This window comes from Gadus morhua, chromosome 14, assembly GCF_902167405.1.
Source record: "Gadus morhua chromosome 14, gadMor3.0, whole genome shotgun sequence".
Taxonomy (NCBI): Eukaryota; Metazoa; Chordata; class Actinopteri; order Gadiformes; family Gadidae; genus Gadus; species Gadus morhua.
The window spans coordinates 13,576,768-13,595,000 of NC_044061.1; the positions used below are offsets into that span (position 1 = coordinate 13,576,768).

The following is an 18,233-nucleotide window of genomic DNA, read 5'->3' on the forward strand; positions in this document are numbered from 1 at the left end:
CAATGTAATCAATTGTGTAAGAGCATTATAAAATCGACATTAAAAACGACCAACGTGGTACAAATACCAAGAAAATAAATCTCATTCATTACGGGTGCAGCAATATTTGTTTGTTGAGTAGTACGGTTATCATCCCTGAACTCGGTGGATTCTCAGCAGCACGAGTGGGACCGACCAAAAGAGGGCGTGCCTCTGTGATCTGTCGCAAGAAAGCTGATAGATTTCCCACTTTGCAACAAGTGTGGGTGGTATACGATGCATCTCGAACACACTTAAACAAGAGTCTGCCCTAGGTTATTAGGGCAGACACTTGGTAAGGTTGGAAAGGGTTGTATTATTTTTTTCTTTTTGGAAAGGACTGTGAAACGAGAAAGACAAGTTGGTTCAAGAAGAGGGGAAATGACGTGTAGCATAGAACTACAGGTTGAAGTCCTTAAAGGGGTTAGCACACTAAGAGGTCGAGTCACCGAACCGATATGTCCCTCCCTACTATCCGGTCTTACTTGGAAATTCATAATTCCTTGAAGGAAAGAATGTCATTGAATTCTTTAATGCAAACATTGGGGAAAAACATTTGATTAGGACACAATAAATAGTTGACATTGAACAACGGTAAAGCCATGTTGTTAACTATAATGCCTATAATTGTCAAACCCAATACCTAACGATGGCCAATCAATAAAACAATTCTAAAGGTAAAAAAAAAGAAAGATATCTTCAAGGCCATCTACGAATCACATTTCTCTGCATTCGATTTCAAAGCATTTTCCAGAATTTTCCTCTTCCACTCTTCATAGTTCTGTCCAATCTCAGTTTTTCCCTCTTCTGCCTTATCTTCTTTCTTCTGTTGCTTAACGGATGATGGCAGACAATCCTCTGTAAGAGAGTAAGTCAACATTACATACTACCTTTGATAACTTTAAAATATCTGATGTAAATTAAAAACTAATCAAAAATAATGCTGAAGCAATAGTTCAAATTTAGAAGCCAAATATTCTATCAAATTTATGCTTAAAGAAAAAAGAACAACTATTGTGGCTATTCTCACACTCCAGAATAGTTCTAGGAAAATTGTCTTATTCATTCCACTTACTTGAATACATTCAAGATATTCGTACAAGAACAGTGTTTTTACTCACCTTCGACCACTTCAAGGTTTTCCATTGGTTCGAGTCGTTTTGGTGCTTTTTTCTGTGCCATTTTCTTCGGCGCAATTTTCTTCTGTGCCATTTTCGTAGTAGGTTCCTCTGTAGAGAACACAGTGAAAGTGCCACACAATTTACTCTTAGAAGAACGCATCAGCCAAAAATAGGATTACATTTGGATAATGTAAATCTTTAACACAATTATGATTAAAATAAAGTTAAACCAACGTGCTGGTTTGACAAATATCTGAATCTACAGATAATTTCGGAATTTAACAAACCTCATTCAATATTTTCCATTCTTATCATTAAACTCTTAGCCATTTTACTTTGTTTTAACATCCTTCATATGATCTTTGATATTCAATAAGGTTTTGTTAAACAGATTTTTTTGACTTAAAAAAATGGACCGAACCACAACGACAAAAGAAGGATCCCTCCTGCACTGGACCAGATAACCCTTTTAAAGTGAGATTGGACCGGGCTTAAACACCAAATAGCAACACAACTTTCTGTAAACCTTTCTTGAATTTTTTTCTTCCGGGGTAACGCCGCACACAATGTCAATTGGAAATAACTAAGAGTCAAATTATACTTCTGTGTCAGCAAAAGCAAAATCCATGAACGTCATAACTCAGACTACGCCCTTTCGCCCTAAATTGACCCAAGGGAATGCAAAGATGTGGACTCCTCCAAGAGGTTAGCAATGTGTCGCCTGTCTCTGCATTCACTTGTCAAGCTGGCAACAGTTGAGGATTTTGTTTTGGACGGCCAGACATTAGCATTAAATGAAGGCATCGGGCATAATCAAAAACAGTTTTCAACACCAAGGATTTTGACAAACATACATGCCTTGCATTTAAAGGCTATACTGCCCCCTTGTGTACATATTAACATGAAATGGATCAACTCCAACCGTAGTGGCAAGTTCTATGAGGGGATTAGGAATTGACAGTGATAATGGTTGGGATGCTTATTTACAAACACGCACGCACAAGTCATTTAATGTTTCACACTACTACTCACTGCAGATGTCCTGTCCAAAACTCTGGAATTGTACAGAAAGACGACCAAAGACAGCCTTCTTGGCACCAGACGACGCTGCCAGCTTTTGGTCAACTTGTATCTTTAGGCATCTATATGCAAAAACATTTTTGAACAGATTGAAATGAAAAATAACACAAAATAAATCAACATAGTTCTGTAAAACCGAAGGTGCTGGTCCTGTAACCTAGCGAGCAAGACGTACATTTTGAGCTGATGACTGGTCTTGACATTTTTGTTTTGTTTTAATAATCAAGACTGTAAACATGATATACAAAATAATGACGTGTACAGTGATGCATATCTTTATAGCCAGGGAGCCCCCGGGGGGGGGGGGGGGGGAAACAGGTTCCAAACCTCTGGATGGTACAAATAAAAAGGAACCAACTGAATCCCCTGACCTGCAGGCCGAGTAGAGAGCTGTGGTGGTGAAAAGAGGTTTAGACAGGTCCAGGTCCTGTTGCTGAGCAGATGGGAGGCTTTTTTTGTACCTAAAAACGAGACCGAAGGGAAATTCAGATGCCTACCATCAAAAACCAAGCAGTACAAAGACAGAAACAACATTTTTGGTGATGAAGTTAAGTGAAATGTATAGCTGAGATATTGCTCATTTATATTTCATGAACTAAATATCCCTTATTATTCTGGATATATTCATCATGCATGCATAGTTTTGTCATGAAACCTCAGAGAAAAAAAATTAAAACAAGGCTGACCATACCTTTCCAGTATTTGTGTAGCAACTCCAACTGCCTCCATGCAGCCATATTGAACACCCAGCTCACTAAGACCTAGGTGACGTTCCAGACCCATCAAACACTCCATTGCCTTAAGGTTACTCAGGTACAGCTTCTTAGTTATCCCAGAGAGTTTGATGGCATATTCCTTAAGAAAAGAAAGAAAGTAAGTTATTTGCTCCATAAGGTATATAAGGGATCCAAGGGTTTAGGAAGAATTATCGGGGGCAGCCAATATGGCAAGTCAATTAATTTTCCTCCATTTACTTCAGCTCATATTAAAGTAGGCATGCACAGCAAGGAAATATAATGTTTAAAAAATACACTTATTGAGAGAAATACAGGCAAATATTGATTTGTTACACCTCATAAACTGTATGCATGCATTCATGGTAGTTTGGGAAAAAAAAAATTAACAGCTTTTGCACTGAAATTCGCAATGTGCAAAATTTCCGTGGAAATATTTGTAGTTAGACAAGTTACAGTGATATTCTACAAATAAAAATGCGCGCCAGCTCGTATCTCTGTCTCTCTCCTTTTTTTTTTTTTTTCACTTTACTTTTGTATACAGTAGTATTAGTATCATTTGAGAATCAATGTCTTCCTAATTATGTGCCAGCTTCTAAGAAACGCCCAGTGAGACAACCACATTCGATGAAACATGAAAATTAAAGATAAGTAAATGCTGGATGGGTGTTTTTACAGTTGTAGAATTACTTATTTTCATCAATAAGGATAAAATCATTGTGATGCAGTGGCGGTGGTGAAATTGCAATGGGAAAAATGCTTACTTTGTCGAGAGGCATCTTCATGTAGGACGCTGCCAAATCTAGACATATCACTGCTTCACTGGTTGGTGTAACTTTGTTAAGAGCCATGCACTTCACCTGAGACAAACGGCCGTATTCTTCTGCCTTTCTGTGAAGCAGAAAAAAACATTTTTTGCCATACAGTAATCACTGAAAGTATTCACTGAGACATACTCTTGTGATGACAATCCAATCAAGCCAATCAAAAAAAAACGCTGTACTATCCCTCTGTCAAGACAAGAGGAAGCGGTATCTCACATTTCTTGGAGTCACAAAAGCACTAAAGATTATCATAGTTACTCACCTTTATTGATAAATTACAATCAAGCCTTGTAATTGATCAATGGCAAGGACCATTACAATTTAAGTTAAAGGTTTAATGAAGTAAAGAGGTCATCTTTTGACAATCCATGATACTTAATTACTGAATGTATACAATATACTTAATAATCTATATTTGTTCGATTTGACTATTATGCTGAGCTACTTTACATCTGAAAAGGAAAATGCTCACTCACACACACACACACACACACACACACACACACACACACACACACACACACACACACACACACACACACACACACACACACACACACACACAAAATGTTGTGACCCAACGTGCCGTATTGTCATACTCCCTAGTTCAATCGGGCATCCCAATGAAAATGTCTTGTTTCAGTTAGACTTGAAACATGGTTGGCTGGTATCTTCGCTGTTGTAGTCGGTTCCGTTAACGTAGCTCTACAGATAACTCAAACTATTTAGCGTTGCATACCATCATGCAACGCAGAATACTGCCAGTTCCAATAGAGTTACTGTTTACAAAAACATTTGTAGACATTTTCTGCATGTTTGTGCCAAAGTGTTTTGGGTCACAAATGGACACTAACGTTATATGGACATGATCTAACCCTTAGCGTCATACAGTATACGCAGGCAACTCAATAACTACAGGTAAATGACCATCTGCTTTAGGTCAACAATAATTTGTTTGCTAGTTTAAAAGCTCACCGAATTAATTTCGCAGAACCGATACCCATTTTGCCAGCAAGCTTTGCAAATATTTCCATCTCCATTTAGACTATATTCAAACGTTCCAGACAAAGCTAAAGTTGGAGCTGACTTGCATACATCTTGGTAGAAGGTTTTTTCGCGGAAAAAATGGCTAAAAAAGACACATTCGCATGCTGATTGGCTGCTTCGGTGAGTGTGTGCTGCGCGTGCGCGGCTATTTTATATTTGTCATAGTTCTAATATAGCTTTGGTTTAAGTATTACACATTTACATATGTGAACATTCAATGTTTGAAAAACTTTTTTATATATTTTTTTAAAGATTGGACTTATCTTCAAAAACTCAAACGTATCATTCTACACGTTGTGGTTTAATTGTATTTAGGCCAAGCGGAGTTTCTGGACCAGGGTTGTGTCACATGACAAGGAACACTGTCTAGGCCACCAGTCTATCCGCTCTGACACGTCCAATTATTATGGTAAGTGCAGTACAATATAGTTGTACTACATCATTATACATTTCCTTCACACCGTTTGGCTTTATGCATGTCATGAACTTGTGTCGATCTTAACTACCGATTCCGTCCTCTTTAAGACTATTTGTGTTGCTAAGGCCTAATGTGACCGAAGTAACGTTAGCGAATGGCTAACCCGTAAGTTGCTATACATGTTATTAGCTAATGTATCAAATGTCAAAACAATTCGATTTGTTTACAAAGCGGTCCCAACAAAATATCCCGTTTTCATTTGTAATAGCAGTTGCAAGATTAGAAGTGGAGTGAATCTTAGCTAGCAATTGCTAACCTCTGCTGTGCAAAATGGCAATGGCACGTCAAGAGGAATATGTTATTGCAGTTATTTGTTGTCTACCCCGACGTGTCACGTACTTCTCCATATGTGTAGTTAGGCAAGGTTACCCGACCTTAATGTGCTTTCTGAAATGCTAAAACCCTTATCTGTGTACGTTTTGAACAAGTACAATATACTCCCAAGTCTAGAACCCGCCCTCCTCCGCATCTTGATAGTGTTTCTAAGCAGGAAATGGGCATTTTCTTTATCCTCTTCGCTGTCTGCCCTGATTCGTAGCAAATTTGGACGGGATTGCATATTTAAACATAGCTCTCTATATGCCTAGTACTGACCGTATATCGATTATGTATTGTATACGGTCAGTTGTACTTGCGTTTACTTCCGTTACACAAATGGGGCTGCTAGTCCCCACCTTTACCTGGCAATTCATGCGAGAAAATATTAATATGAAAGCATTCCTGTGCTACTTTATTCTTCCAAGCTATACTATAATCTCATGGCCGTTTAGAAATTGTATTTATAATAATTAATAATTTTAATAATATTTAATAATAATTTTTTTATAAGGACTCTTCGCATTTTGCAAGAGCAGGTCTTTTTCGACAAGGATTGCGGTTATGTGTCTAAATACCGCCACCATCAGTTAGAATAAGAAGCATGTTCGATTTCGACATTTAAGATTTATGCGCTAGACCTCACGCTCAATTACCTTACAAAGACCTCAAAAGGGGTCCTATGTTCATGGCTTCATTACATTAAAATGATTAAAAATGTTATATGCGGGATGGCATTTATTCATGTTAAATTCCTGCAATATCTTTCAGCCTACTACCCAGTCTCCCCAGGATGAGCAGGAGAAGCTTCTGGATGAGGCTGTGCAGGCAGTCAAAGTCCAATCCTTTCAGATGAAACGATGCCTGGTAGGTCGGACATCTTTCCTCATTTTTGTAGAATGGAGATGACACTTAATTTCCGACACACGCGTGTTTTATCCTTCTGACACATTATTCCACTCATGTTCTCAATAAAAAAAATTATTGTAACCTGAATATTGGTAATTTCCAACTATGTGAGGGTAAACATGACCTAAAACTGTTAAATAACCATAACATATGATATCATCGAGGGATGTATCACTACATACAAACCAAATATCTTGTCAAGACCATGCCAAAAAAGTATATCAATGCAAAGTTAGCTAGACATCCTCAAAGTCCAAAACAAACCATTAAATGGAATTGAATAGAATAAAATCGAAATTTCTTTAGTTCACAATGGATCTGATGGAACATAATTAGCTGATGCTTAATGCACAACTTGGTAACCCTTAATAACTACAAAATTAGAAGTTAATTACATATTTCTGATATCCATCACTTTGATATAAGATAATATTTGATGTCATTACATGTATATAACATTTATGTTTCTCCTTTGCATGGTGAATATGCCTAAAGGACAAGAACAAGCTAATGGATGCTCTAAAGCATGCTTCTAACATGCTTGGAGAATTGAGGACCTCTATGCTGTCCCCCAAGAGTTACTATGAGCTCTGTATCCTTTGCAATGGTACATTGTGAAATGTGAATATGTTTTGATTGGTGAGATCTTGTTGTTTTTTACGTTCAACACTACACATCTTATCCTTGATTATCGATTGCTTTACAGCATTAAGATGTTTCTTTGAATGTCTTTTGTATGGTTTTCATACCGCAAGGCCCAGAAAATAACATGTTTAACACACACACATTCGATTTTATGGCTATGTAATGTGAGGTAATATGAAATCAAATGTGACTAGAATCTAATTTGGACTCTTAACATTTAAAAAATTAAGTATTTGTATGTTTTATTTTTACATAGTTTTAAAATGGTAGAAATTAGGTTTCAATACATTCATTTGTCGATTCAGCCTTAATTGTGAGTGCAGACATGGCCATCTCTGATGAGCTGCACTACTTGGAGGTCTATTTGACCGACGAGTTTGCCAAGGGTCGCAAGGTTTCTGACCTTTATGAACTTGTCCAATATGCTGGCAACATCATTCCTAGGCTGTAAGTACTCTTTTTACTCACTAGGCCTATACAGTCTTGTATTAACCTCAATCTAACTTAAAGGACCAGTGTGCAGATTTAGAGGGAAGAATAATGTTGTTAAACTTTATATATAATATAATCTGTGTACTTAGATTTATTTTATAATGGTTGCCACCAGTGACATGTTTTGCTTCACTTTGCTAAGACGTTGCAAGGGAAAATAAATTTGAGAGAGAAAAATGCATATATATATAGAGTGTTTGTTTGTCACGATTGAAAAATAAGTTAATAACACTCGACGACTTGGTGAAGTGAGGCCAAACGTATCATTGATGGTACCCATTATCAACCACATTCTTCTGCAGTGGTTCCCAACCATTTGTCTTGAGGTTAACAATCAAATTGTCATCAAAACCTTTTGTGGACAACTCACATGTTAACGGAAAAACTTATATAAATATAAATGCAGTGGCTGAGCAAAGAGTGACGGCATCCCCTTTATTCACGATTATTACTGAAAAAAGGCCATGGCCAGTGTGTTTTATTTAGCAATCACAAATTAACACAAAATATCAATGGAAAACATTATGTTGTTATAAATGATAACAAGCCATTAAACTGTATTTACTGAACAATGTTATCATATATTTATATTCAGACAATCAAGAGAAGGATTTTGACCACTAACCAACGTTTCCTCGTTTGCTCCACCAGCTACCTCCTGATTACCGTAGGGGTGGTGTATGTGCGCTCATTTCCTCAGTCCCGAAAGGACATCTTGAAGGACCTGGTGGAGATGTGTCGAGGTGTCCAGCATCCTCTTCGGGGGCTGTTCCTCAGGAACTACCTACTGCAGTGCACTCGCAACATCCTCCCAGATGATGGAGAGCCGCCTGAGTATGAAATCTTTATGGTTTTTAGATGCTGCATATTTTGCCATCAGGTCGAAAGTTGACAACCCATTATAATCCATTAAAAGAAAATGTCATACTTGTGTCATTAAGTTTAGCATCTAACCATGCAGCTCTTTGCAAAATAAGTGCCCTTTCAAATATTATACTAGCAGTTAGATTTTGGGAGTTATTATGTACCAGTGAGGTATTTCTAATGCTCTTTTTAAAACCATGTACTGATTGTTTTAAAGCAAAGGTAGCCCTCTAAAGTAAATTCATTTTTAAAACTGAGGTAAAAACAGAAGATGTGCAACAAATCGCATTGTCATTGAAAATCGATTGAAGTAGAGTTACTATGTAGATTAGGGGTGTAACGATACATGTATTCGTATTGAACCGAATCGATACCGAGGTCACGGTTCTCTCCTCCATGTCGCGGTTCAGTCTACCACACATTGCGATACGTCCACTGTAAACACGAGCTCAGGGTGGCCGCAAGCTACTCAGGGCCACCGGCCACATCCCCACCATCCACCTTGACCAGCCTATAAAAAAACGGCACGTTTGAGGAAAGCTCATTGTGGGACTGGCTCGAAGTGGCTGTAATTCTGTGTACTTTGCACTTACATAAATAAGACATGCTGCCTTTTCAGTTTTATAACTGATACTTATTGTAACTTAGATAAGGCTGTTGCAGCCAGCACACGGGAGAGACTGTATGACACTAGGTGCTACAACCTGAGACATGCACAATATAAAAGAATTGCCTTCTGCATTTTTGTTTTTTCTTTTCCCTTCATTGTACTGAACTCGTACCGAACCGTGTTGTCTGAACCGAGGTATGAAACAAACCGTGACTTCAGTTTACCGTTACACCCCTAATGTAGATGCAGTCAAAAAAGGACAGCTATTTACATAGTAGACTGTCTTCGATGTGCAATAGAAAATACTTGTTGACTGTGTGCAATGTTGCAAATCAGACAGAAAAATTATGTTCACTTTTACATTCTAGATCTAGTGGTATTTGGAAGATGGTTTAAGTGCTCTGTTCTTGACAAACTCGTTGTTGTAGCCCCCCTAACTCCTCCACCTCCATCTACCCACAGAGGGACTGAAGAGATGACTGGCGACATTAACGACTCCATCGACTTTGTCCTGCTTAATTTTGCCGAGATGAACAAGCTTTGGGTGCGTATGCAGCACCAGGGCCACAGCCGTGATCGCGAGAAGAGGGAAAAGGAGAGGCAAGAGCTTCGGATCCTGGTTGGAACAAATCTTGTTCGCCTCAGCCAGCTGGAAGGAGTCAATGTGGACAAGTACAAACAGGTTTGTCACAGCGTAGGCATTTGTGCCTCAAATCAGACTAATTTTGTTGAAGTACATATTATGCTCTAGTTACCACAAAGGATTGTACCACACAACAAATTCAGGCAGGTTGCAGCAGGCTATACACAGCAGCTATCAAAGGCTTCACTTTGGATACAAATCAGTGAATGCTTGATGGCACCATCATTAGCCATGCTGGTCAATCGTTGACAACAGATTAAAGGAGCATACCTGTCTGGGTAATTAATCCATTCTGCCTCTCTCCACCACAAAACTAAACAGAAGCGGCAGCACTTTGGTATTTCTGATGAAGACATTGTATTTTGTATTGTATTGTAAAGTACTTGTTTGGCCATTCACTTTATTTTGTCCACAATCTTTCACAAATGATGTACTGACATGACACATGATTCCAAAAGAGAATTTGCTCTTGTTAGGTTTAAAATCATGGCGAGAGCATGCTCACACTACATTACACTCAACAGAACGTCACAAAGTGATGCACAACGTCATTTAACTACCGGTAATCATATTGGTAAAGGATGATTTTGTGAAGCCAGGAGAGACAGCTGCGGGGTTATATCGGTCTAGCTGATTATCAAAAATGGGAGTAATGTGGCACAAATTCCTTGGGAAGGGGATTTCCAGAGGAGACATGCCATACAAAATGCATGGTTTCTAGAAGGAAATCTGTTATTTAATTTGTATCATTGCACTAATAATAATAATGGTATTTTACATAATAATAGTGCATCTGTCAGTATGTCAATCTTTTTTATTAAACCTACGTTTCCTAAACTCTTTGTCTCCAGGTTGTGTTACCAGGTGTGCTGGAGCAGGTGGTAAACTGTAGAGATTCACTTGCCCAGGAGTATCTCATGGAGTGCATCATTCAGGTAGATGTGACCCCAACTGCAAATGGACGTTTACAATGAATTTATGATATATCGCACATTATATAGTATATCACCTATTCATGCTTTTTTTGTGTGATTTTCATTGTGGAGCCTGGATTCAGAATAAAGACCTTTTAAATAGGTATATGTATTACTGCTAACATCCTCAATACAATAAGTATTTGCTTTTCTGACATTTGTGCATTAATGTTGCAGTATGTACGTTTGGTACTGCCAGAACCACAGCCAAGTTAGAAATTTGTCCTATCGGCCTCATTGAAGGCCACCAAGTCCCTCTTACCTTGCCCTAGAAACATAAATGTGTTGTAGACAAGACCTTAGTGAACCGCTAAAAATAACACTTTTAGGTCTGTAATTGCAATCCATGTCTTCACACTATAAATGGAAGCTATTTTCCGTTAGTGGGAATCTTTGTTCTATCTTAGGCCCCGTCCACACAGAGCCAAAACGGGCCAAAACGATCCAGTTTCGTTTTATGCGGTTCAGGAATATCTCCGCAAAGATGGAGTCATTGCGAAACCGCATTGAGCTGTAGAAACGCATCAAGCCTGCGCGCATACAGCCTGCGCGCTGTATACAAACATTCAGTCACGAGGAGATTCAACCTTTTAAATTGAGCAGAAATACTTGTTAATGTACAGTTAGTAACTACATTTATCAAGGGGCTTTATTTAAAGCTACAAAAAGAATGCAAATAAAATAATAAATAAAAAATTCAACGCAACTCTGACGTCCCCCTGCTGGTGGGGGGCTAATGACGTCATCGTTTGCGTTTCAGGCGTCCACCCGAATCCTAACACGAAACCGCATAGGTCCGGATAGATTTGAAACCACCTCCGAGGGTGGTATCAGAAATGTGGGGTTTCGGGCACCGGATTCGCCGGCTCCGTCAGGACGGTCGGCAGAAACGCACAATACTTATGCGGTTTCACCAAGAAATCGGCTCCGTGTGGACGGGGCCTTAAATCTGCTTAATGGCAACAATAATGCATGAATAATCATGGCCTAAAAACAAACAGTCATGCTGCATGTATATAAGAAGAGTATATTTATGCAGTATTATTAGCATCTTGTTCAATTCTATATCTCTTGTGTTTCTCAGGTGTTCCCAGATGAATTCCATCTTCAGACACTCAACCCGTTTCTTCGCTCGTGTGCTGAATTACACCAGCACGTCAATGTCAAAAACATTATCATTGCGCTTATTGACAGGTAGCCTTGCTCTGGATTTGTTTCCTAGCCGAAATAAACGTGTGTGTGTGTGTGTGTGTGTGTGTGTGTGTGTGTGTGTGTGTGTGTGTGTGTGTGTGTGTGTGTGTGTGTGTGTGTGTGTGTGTGTGTGTGTGTGTGTGTGTGTGTGTGTGTGTGTGTGTGTGTGTGTGTGTGTGTGTGTGAAAAATTGTCTTGTAGATGCAATTTTGTATTTTGGGCGCTCAAATGTTAATACCTGCTCTACTTCACAGATTAGCACTCTTCGCACACAGAGAAGATGGCCCCGGTATCCCGGCTGAAATCAAACTGTTTGACATCTTCTCCCAACAAGTGGCCACCGTCATTCAGGTATGCAAAGTGGTGGTCATATATTACCTATCTTAAAATACATCTGCATGGGATCCTTCATAGCTGTCTACAACCTAATTTCCCTTTCTCTAGTCTCGCCAGGATATGCCATCGGAGGACGTAGTGTCTCTCCAGGTGTCCCTTATAAACCTGGCCATGAAGTGCTACCCCGATCGTGTGGACTATGTGGACAAAGTCCTAGAGAGCACCGTTGAGATCTTTAACAAGCTCAATTTGGAACAGTAAGTTGTCTGTCATCGTTTTTTTTTTTTTGTTGTTTATTCATATTATGGATGGTTCTAACTGTACATCTTAATTTTTACAACTTACTAATTGTCAGTTAGTCAGTTACAGTATTTTGCAATTATTATTGTACACGATTGCTTTTTTATGCACAGCAAGTTAAAAACAACATTATTGCTTGAAATGCTAAGTGTGAAATTAAAAAAGTCTGTTCCTCTTCGTTTTGGCATATCAGCAAAAAACAAACTTGAGTAAAATGACTTGTCTGCAATTTTGACAGCTGCAAACCACTCTTCTGGTTTACACAGATACTGCTAAAGAGAAAAATTGTGTAGTGAAATTGAAGTCATCTGAAATGTATTGGACAATATTTAACATATAAAGGTATATAAGCAAGTAAAGGTATACAAAAACAAATGTATTATGTTTTTTCACTTAAACTTAGTTAGTTTCTCCAAGCACAAAGGTTGATATTATCGTCAAGTGTGTATCCTTTACTCATATCTTAAGCTAATATATAACATTGACTAATATCTCCTTTCCTTTGCTTGTTCAGCATCGCAACCAGTAGTGCCGTGTCCAAGGAGCTGACCAGGCTGCTCAAGATACCAGTGGATACCTACAACAACATCCTTACGGTTCTGAAGCTCAAGTATTTCCCACCTCTCTTTGAGTACTTTGACTTTGAGTCACGCAAAACCATGAGCTGCTACGTCCTGACCAACACCTTGGACTACAACACTACCATCGTAGCGCAGGAGCAGGTGAGTTCCATACAGAGCCGCCATCAAATACACTCCACAATCATGAAGGGAAATGCTCATTGTTCAGCTATCGTTCAGTAAAAACCGACGAAAATCTATCATCTTGCGGTTACAACTAATAGCAAAAATGTTGCAATTGAAGCTGATGAGTGACAAAGTTATTTCAACCCATTCAAATACCCTTTGGCGGTGCCAATCACTTCCAATTCACTAAAAATCATCTATAAAAGATGCAATACATTTTGGTCTCCCCCAAGTCTCATATCCTCGTTTCCAATCATCCCCCCAGGTGGACGCCATCCTTAGTCTCGTGTCCACACTGATTCAAGACCAGCCAGACCAGCCTGCCGAGGACCCGGACGCAGAGGACTTTGCTGAGGAGCAGAGTCTGGTCGGCCGTTTCATTCACCTGCTGCATTCAGACGACCCCGACCAGCAGTACCTGGTTAGCATGCTTCATACTAATGAGTTAGCTGTCCGTTTTTGCGTTCCTACTTTTCCTTCTAATCATCAATCAAGAGTCATAATCTTATTTTTTTTAATTTAAAACATCTCTTAAAGTGTGATTTCTTTATTCTGAGTGTGATATTAGTGGTAGCATTAGTGGTGTCATGGATCAGGGCTGGCCAGTAGCCCGTTCTGATCAGGTGCTGCAGTTCAGCCTGTATGATGGTTCGCGAATCCCTTAAGGTTGAACATTTTTTTAATGAATTACACTTGACTGCTGCTGCTACGACTTGATGATTACCGTAATACTTGAAGCTGGTTTACAGTGAAGAACACACAAGATGCATGTGGCTCTGTTTCACTCTTTAGCTCAGAGAGAGTGGAATGGAGCCACAGTTCCTCACTGTAACACAACCTCTATTGGGTAATGATCAATCAGCAGCAGCAGTCAAAGTGTTATTCACAATAATTGTTTAAATTGCCAATCAAAATGGCTTAATTTTGGAACGTTGTTATAACCATCAGTTACGTGTTCTTAAATCCTAATGCATAACTCGGACCGATACGCGTTTTTTAGACTGACAGTTGAAATTACAACACGACAACGATTGAAATATAGCAAGGGAAAAAATTAATGGCTAGAGGAGCAACCAAGCTGGAAAAGCCCCTCGACTCGTTGAATACATGATGCCGATTCACCTTAAATCATCACTTCTCAAGTCTAATGTTACATTACCCTGGTCACTCATTCTAACATTCAAGTGGAGGTGGTGGCGGTGGTCATTTTACATGCCCATTAAAGAGTTCATTAAATAAAATGATAATGATGTTTCTATTAATTGTGTTACATTTCTGTTTTGATCAGATATTGAATACAGCCAGGAAGCATTTTGGCGCAGGCGGAAACCAAAGGATTCGATACACTCTCCCTCCGCTGGTGTTTGCTGCCTACCAGCTGGCCTTCAGATACAAAGAGAATTCTTCTTGGGTACAACGATGCAATTCTCCTTGCATCACTGAAAACAAATGTTTCAAATGTTCCATCTATTCCAACAGTAGTCCAATGTATCTGGTATAACGTGAGCAATGTTAAAGTTCTTCGTCCTATCTAAACTTCTGTTCAGGATGACAAGTGGGAGAAGAAGTGTCAGAAGATCTTCTCCTTCGCCCACCAGACCATTAGTGCTCTCATCAAGGCAGAGCTTGCGGAGCTTCCCCTCCGGCTTTTCCTCCAGGGGGCGCTAGCAGCAGGAGAGATCGCCTTTGAGAACCACGAAACTGTAGCCTACGAATTTATGTCGCAGGTAAAAATATTTGACGTTCGCTTGTTTTGAGTTTGAGACACTGTATCACGCATCGGGTTGTCTTCTTGATCTGCCTACGCTCTGATAAAAGACCTCAGTTGTGCTCTGGTAAAGAACAATGTATCTCCCCCATCAGCTTAACTAACTGCTTATTTTCTCTTTGCTTCAATCCTATCCGACCCTCAACCAGGCCTTCTCTCTGTACGAGGATGAGATCAGCGACTCAAAGGCCCAGCTCGCAGCCATCATGCTCATCATCGGAACCTTTGAGCACACCCGCTGCTTCAGTGAGGAGAATCATGAGCCTCTGAGGACCCAGTGTGCACTGGCTGCCTCTAAGCTGCTAAAGAAACCCGACCAGTGCCGGGCAGTCAGTGTCTGCGCCCATCTCTTCTGGTCTGGCCGGAGCACAGAAAAGAACGGAGAAGAGGTGAGATGATGAACAGCGTTTCTCAGGAATAGAGGTTGTCACATTGATCGGTGTGCATGTGCTGTAAACAGAATCCCAATCGGGCATAAAACGTCTCACAGGAAAAGGGACCCACCATTACAGATGCGCGAGAGCGAGCCATTAGCTAGTTAACTAGCTCCAGTAGCTACCGCAGGATAACAACAAAAAGAAGCTTGCTCTGGTTCACAAGCTTTGAGTACGTGCACGAAGGGTTCTCGCGGGGAGCGGTGGAGGGGGAGTTCAGTACGACCGTTTGATTGACGTACTTACTGTCCAATGCCACTCGGTGGGTCTGGAAATCATGGCTGGAGATTTTCGAGCCCTGCCCGTTCCCCAGATGATTGACTTATTTAATTTTCATGTCAGTACTTCTAACTCAGTGGCTGTAAGCGAGTTATGATAAGGATTACAAGTAATTTTGCAAAAATTGCCAATAAAGAGAATTCCATACCCAACCTTTAATTTATCTGCATCGAGACAATCGTTCTAGCGAGAATCGCGATGCATCGAAGAATCGATTATTTTTCCCACCCCTAATATCTACAACACAGTAGAGCTCACGAGTCCTCTTTTATGCTCTGACACATGATTGAAGTGTTTTGCCAGTTGAGTTTGAATAGGTGAGAAGTGAGTTAGACTTATTGGTAATTAGTTGTTGCGTTTTGAAGGCCAGTGTGAACCGATTGTGCTAAATGATGAGATTTGTGCTTAGATTTTAGCATTCTAGTCTTTTAGTTGATATATGAGCTTGATATATGAATTGTGTGCATGGTTCCATTTTTTGTGTGTATACAATCGACCAAAACTGTAATTGACACCTTCATATCAATTGAGTCGGGCGCTCTTTCCGCAAAAAGTGCAGGCTTTGCTGTCTAGTGTGTCTACGATCAAGGCATTGGTAGTCACATCTCTGTCAGAGATCAGCATCTCTGTCAGATCCTTTCGTTCCCCGCAACCAATTGAAATGTGGATTTTTCTTAACAGACTCAAAGTTTAGCAGTCTATTCTTGTATTAAATGAAACTGACACTATTTGTTTATTGTCCCGGATGTAGATATAAAACATTATAGATCTTTTTTAGTCAATTTGGATAGTTCAGTAGTTGCCAAGATGGTATCAGTAAAATCCAATGATCTTGTTTCAGATCCGTGATGGGAAGCGAGTGATGGAGTGTCTGAAGAAAGCCCTAAAAATTGCAAACCAGTGCATGGACCCGTCACTGCAGGTCCAGCTGTTCATTGAAATCCTTAACAGATACATCTGCTTCTATGAGCGGGAGAATGATGCGGTAAGAAACCATACATTTTTTTTCAGAATAAATGTTGTTTTCATGCAGTTTTGGCCAACAGTAGTCAAAATGAAGCAGAGAGATACCCACACTTGGCCTTTACTTTAAGGATTAATTGATGGATCTTTTAAGAATTAGAAAATGTCACATATGCCACCCTTGCTTTCCATATACCACCTTGTGCAGGTCACGGTTCAGGTATTGAACCAGCTGATCCAGAAGATCCGAGAAGACTTGCCTGGTCTGGAAACAAGTGAGGAGACTGAGCAGATCAATAAGCACTTCCACAACACCCTGGAGCATCTTCGCTTACAGAAAGAATCTCCTCAGTCTGAGGGCCCTGCCTATGAGGGCCTGGTCCTCTAAAGGCATTGGGTGGAGGTATCATGATAAGATAAACAAATATATTACGAAACAATCTTTTAATGATGACCAGGTTAGGTTAATGGTATATACCAGGTTAGTCATCCAAAATGTCAGGGGTATCTTAACAGAAAAACATAGAGTTTGATGCTGCAGCACCATATATAAAACCAGGCAGGGGATGGTGACCCCACAGAGTCCGGCAACTGTCCTTCTGCCGTGTCAAAACACTGTTACTCTGCATTTACATTTTTATGACCTTATATATATTTTTTCTTTGCAGTGTACTCTTGTTTTATGACCACTTTTTCAAAAATGATTTGGAATAATCTCCATTGCATTATGGTGAACAATAATGACTCAGCCTGGCATGCACACTTTATTAGCTCCCATCCCACTTTGTTGACTGATGTGATTTATCTGCCATATAAAAGAAATGTAATGTTTGTTCTTGTCGGTGTGCATAATGGATTCCAGCAATTCACGTGAACATAATAAGAAAACATTATCTGCCAAATAATGAATATGAAAAGTCAAGCTTTTGTCAGCTTCTTTAATTGATTCTGTAACTAACTTATATCTTCAGGAATGTAATTTGTCAGAAATTAAACCATGTTTGTACGACAAAGCTCCTATGTATTTCCCCCCGTGAAAAATAAAACAAGCTAGGTCACGGCTGAGACACTTGGCTTCCTGACCTGAGGTTATCAATATGAGTTTGTATTACATAGTCCGGTGACACTATCCCTAAAAAGCACACACAGCCTAACTCTTCAGAAACTATTCTCAGTAGAATGGGCACTGCTAATCTTCGACAAATGTATCAGAAAATATGCCAAATAGCCCATTATTTGAGCTGTGTCTGTCGTTTTTTTGCAACTTTCACATTCCACAAACCTTAACTTAAATTAGTGTTTGTTTTTTGTGGTCTATTTGGTTTCATCAGAGAGCTTATGCTTCATCATTATCACATAAACACCTGAATCCCATCTCAAATGTTTATTGTATGTATAACCTACTTGTAAATCATAAATAAGTCAATAACATTTGAACAAATAAACAAATTCTAACCCTTCA

The 18,233-nt window shown here is 39.5% G+C and overlaps 2 protein-coding genes across 3 annotated transcripts; one reads left to right on the forward strand and one right to left on the reverse strand.

The window, feature by feature from the left end:
- Positions 1–534: 534 nt before the first annotated feature.
- Positions 535–5,775, reverse strand: orc6 (origin recognition complex, subunit 6). Of its 2 annotated transcripts, none has more exons than XM_030376591.1 (7): positions 5,642–5,775; positions 3,718–3,844; positions 2,911–3,074; positions 2,591–2,680; positions 2,172–2,281; positions 1,140–1,247; positions 535–876 (listed from the first exon to the last, which is right to left on the reverse strand). In XM_030376591.1, the coding sequence occupies exons 1-7, from the start codon at positions 5,647–5,649 to the stop codon at positions 728–730; spliced, it is 756 nt and encodes a 251-aa protein (XP_030232451.1). In that variant the 5' UTR covers positions 5,650–5,775; the 3' UTR covers positions 535–727. The 2 variants fall into 2 exon arrangements, with proteins under 2 accessions (XP_030232451.1, XP_030232450.1); XM_030376590.1 differs by lacking the exon at positions 5,642–5,775 and adding an exon at positions 4,753–4,932.
- vps35 (VPS35 retromer complex component) lies at positions 5,099–18,233 on the forward strand. The gene is made up of 17 exons (XM_030376589.1): positions 5,099–5,233; positions 6,389–6,484; positions 7,022–7,118; positions 7,495–7,618; positions 8,315–8,497; positions 9,600–9,819; positions 10,632–10,715; positions 11,839–11,948; positions 12,200–12,296; positions 12,390–12,538; positions 13,096–13,303; positions 13,593–13,748; positions 14,616–14,738; positions 14,875–15,054; positions 15,245–15,484; positions 16,650–16,793; positions 16,980–18,233. Exons 1-17 carry the CDS (start codon positions 5,231–5,233, stop codon positions 17,157–17,159), a joined length of 2,394 nt encoding a protein of 797 aa, XP_030232449.1. The 5' UTR covers positions 5,099–5,230; the 3' UTR covers positions 17,160–18,233.

What these genes read in the sequence shown, in the direction of transcription:
- orc6 (XM_030376590.1), bottom strand. Translation starts at nt 4,817, where the DNA reads ATGGAGATGGAAATATTTGCAAAGCTTGCTGGCAAAATGGGTATCGGT. An exon ending in GCTACACAAATACTGGAAAG is followed by an intron (nt 2,681 to 2,910) that starts GTATGGTCAGCC and finishes TCTCGTTTTTAG; the next exon opens with GTACAAAAAAAGCCTCCCAT. An exon ending in AAACCTTGAAGTGGTCGAAG is followed by an intron (nt 877 to 1,139) that starts GTGAGTAAAAAC and finishes ACTCTCTTACAG; the next exon opens with AGGATTGTCTGCCATCATCC.
- vps35 (XM_030376589.1), top strand. An exon ending in ATGTGGACAAGTACAAACAG is followed by an intron (nt 9,820 to 10,631) that starts GTTTGTCACAGC and finishes CTTTGTCTCCAG; the next exon opens with GTTGTGTTACCAGGTGTGCT. An exon ending in CAGAAAAGAACGGAGAAGAG is followed by an intron (nt 15,485 to 16,649) that starts GTGAGATGATGA and finishes ATCTTGTTTCAG; the next exon opens with ATCCGTGATGGGAAGCGAGT.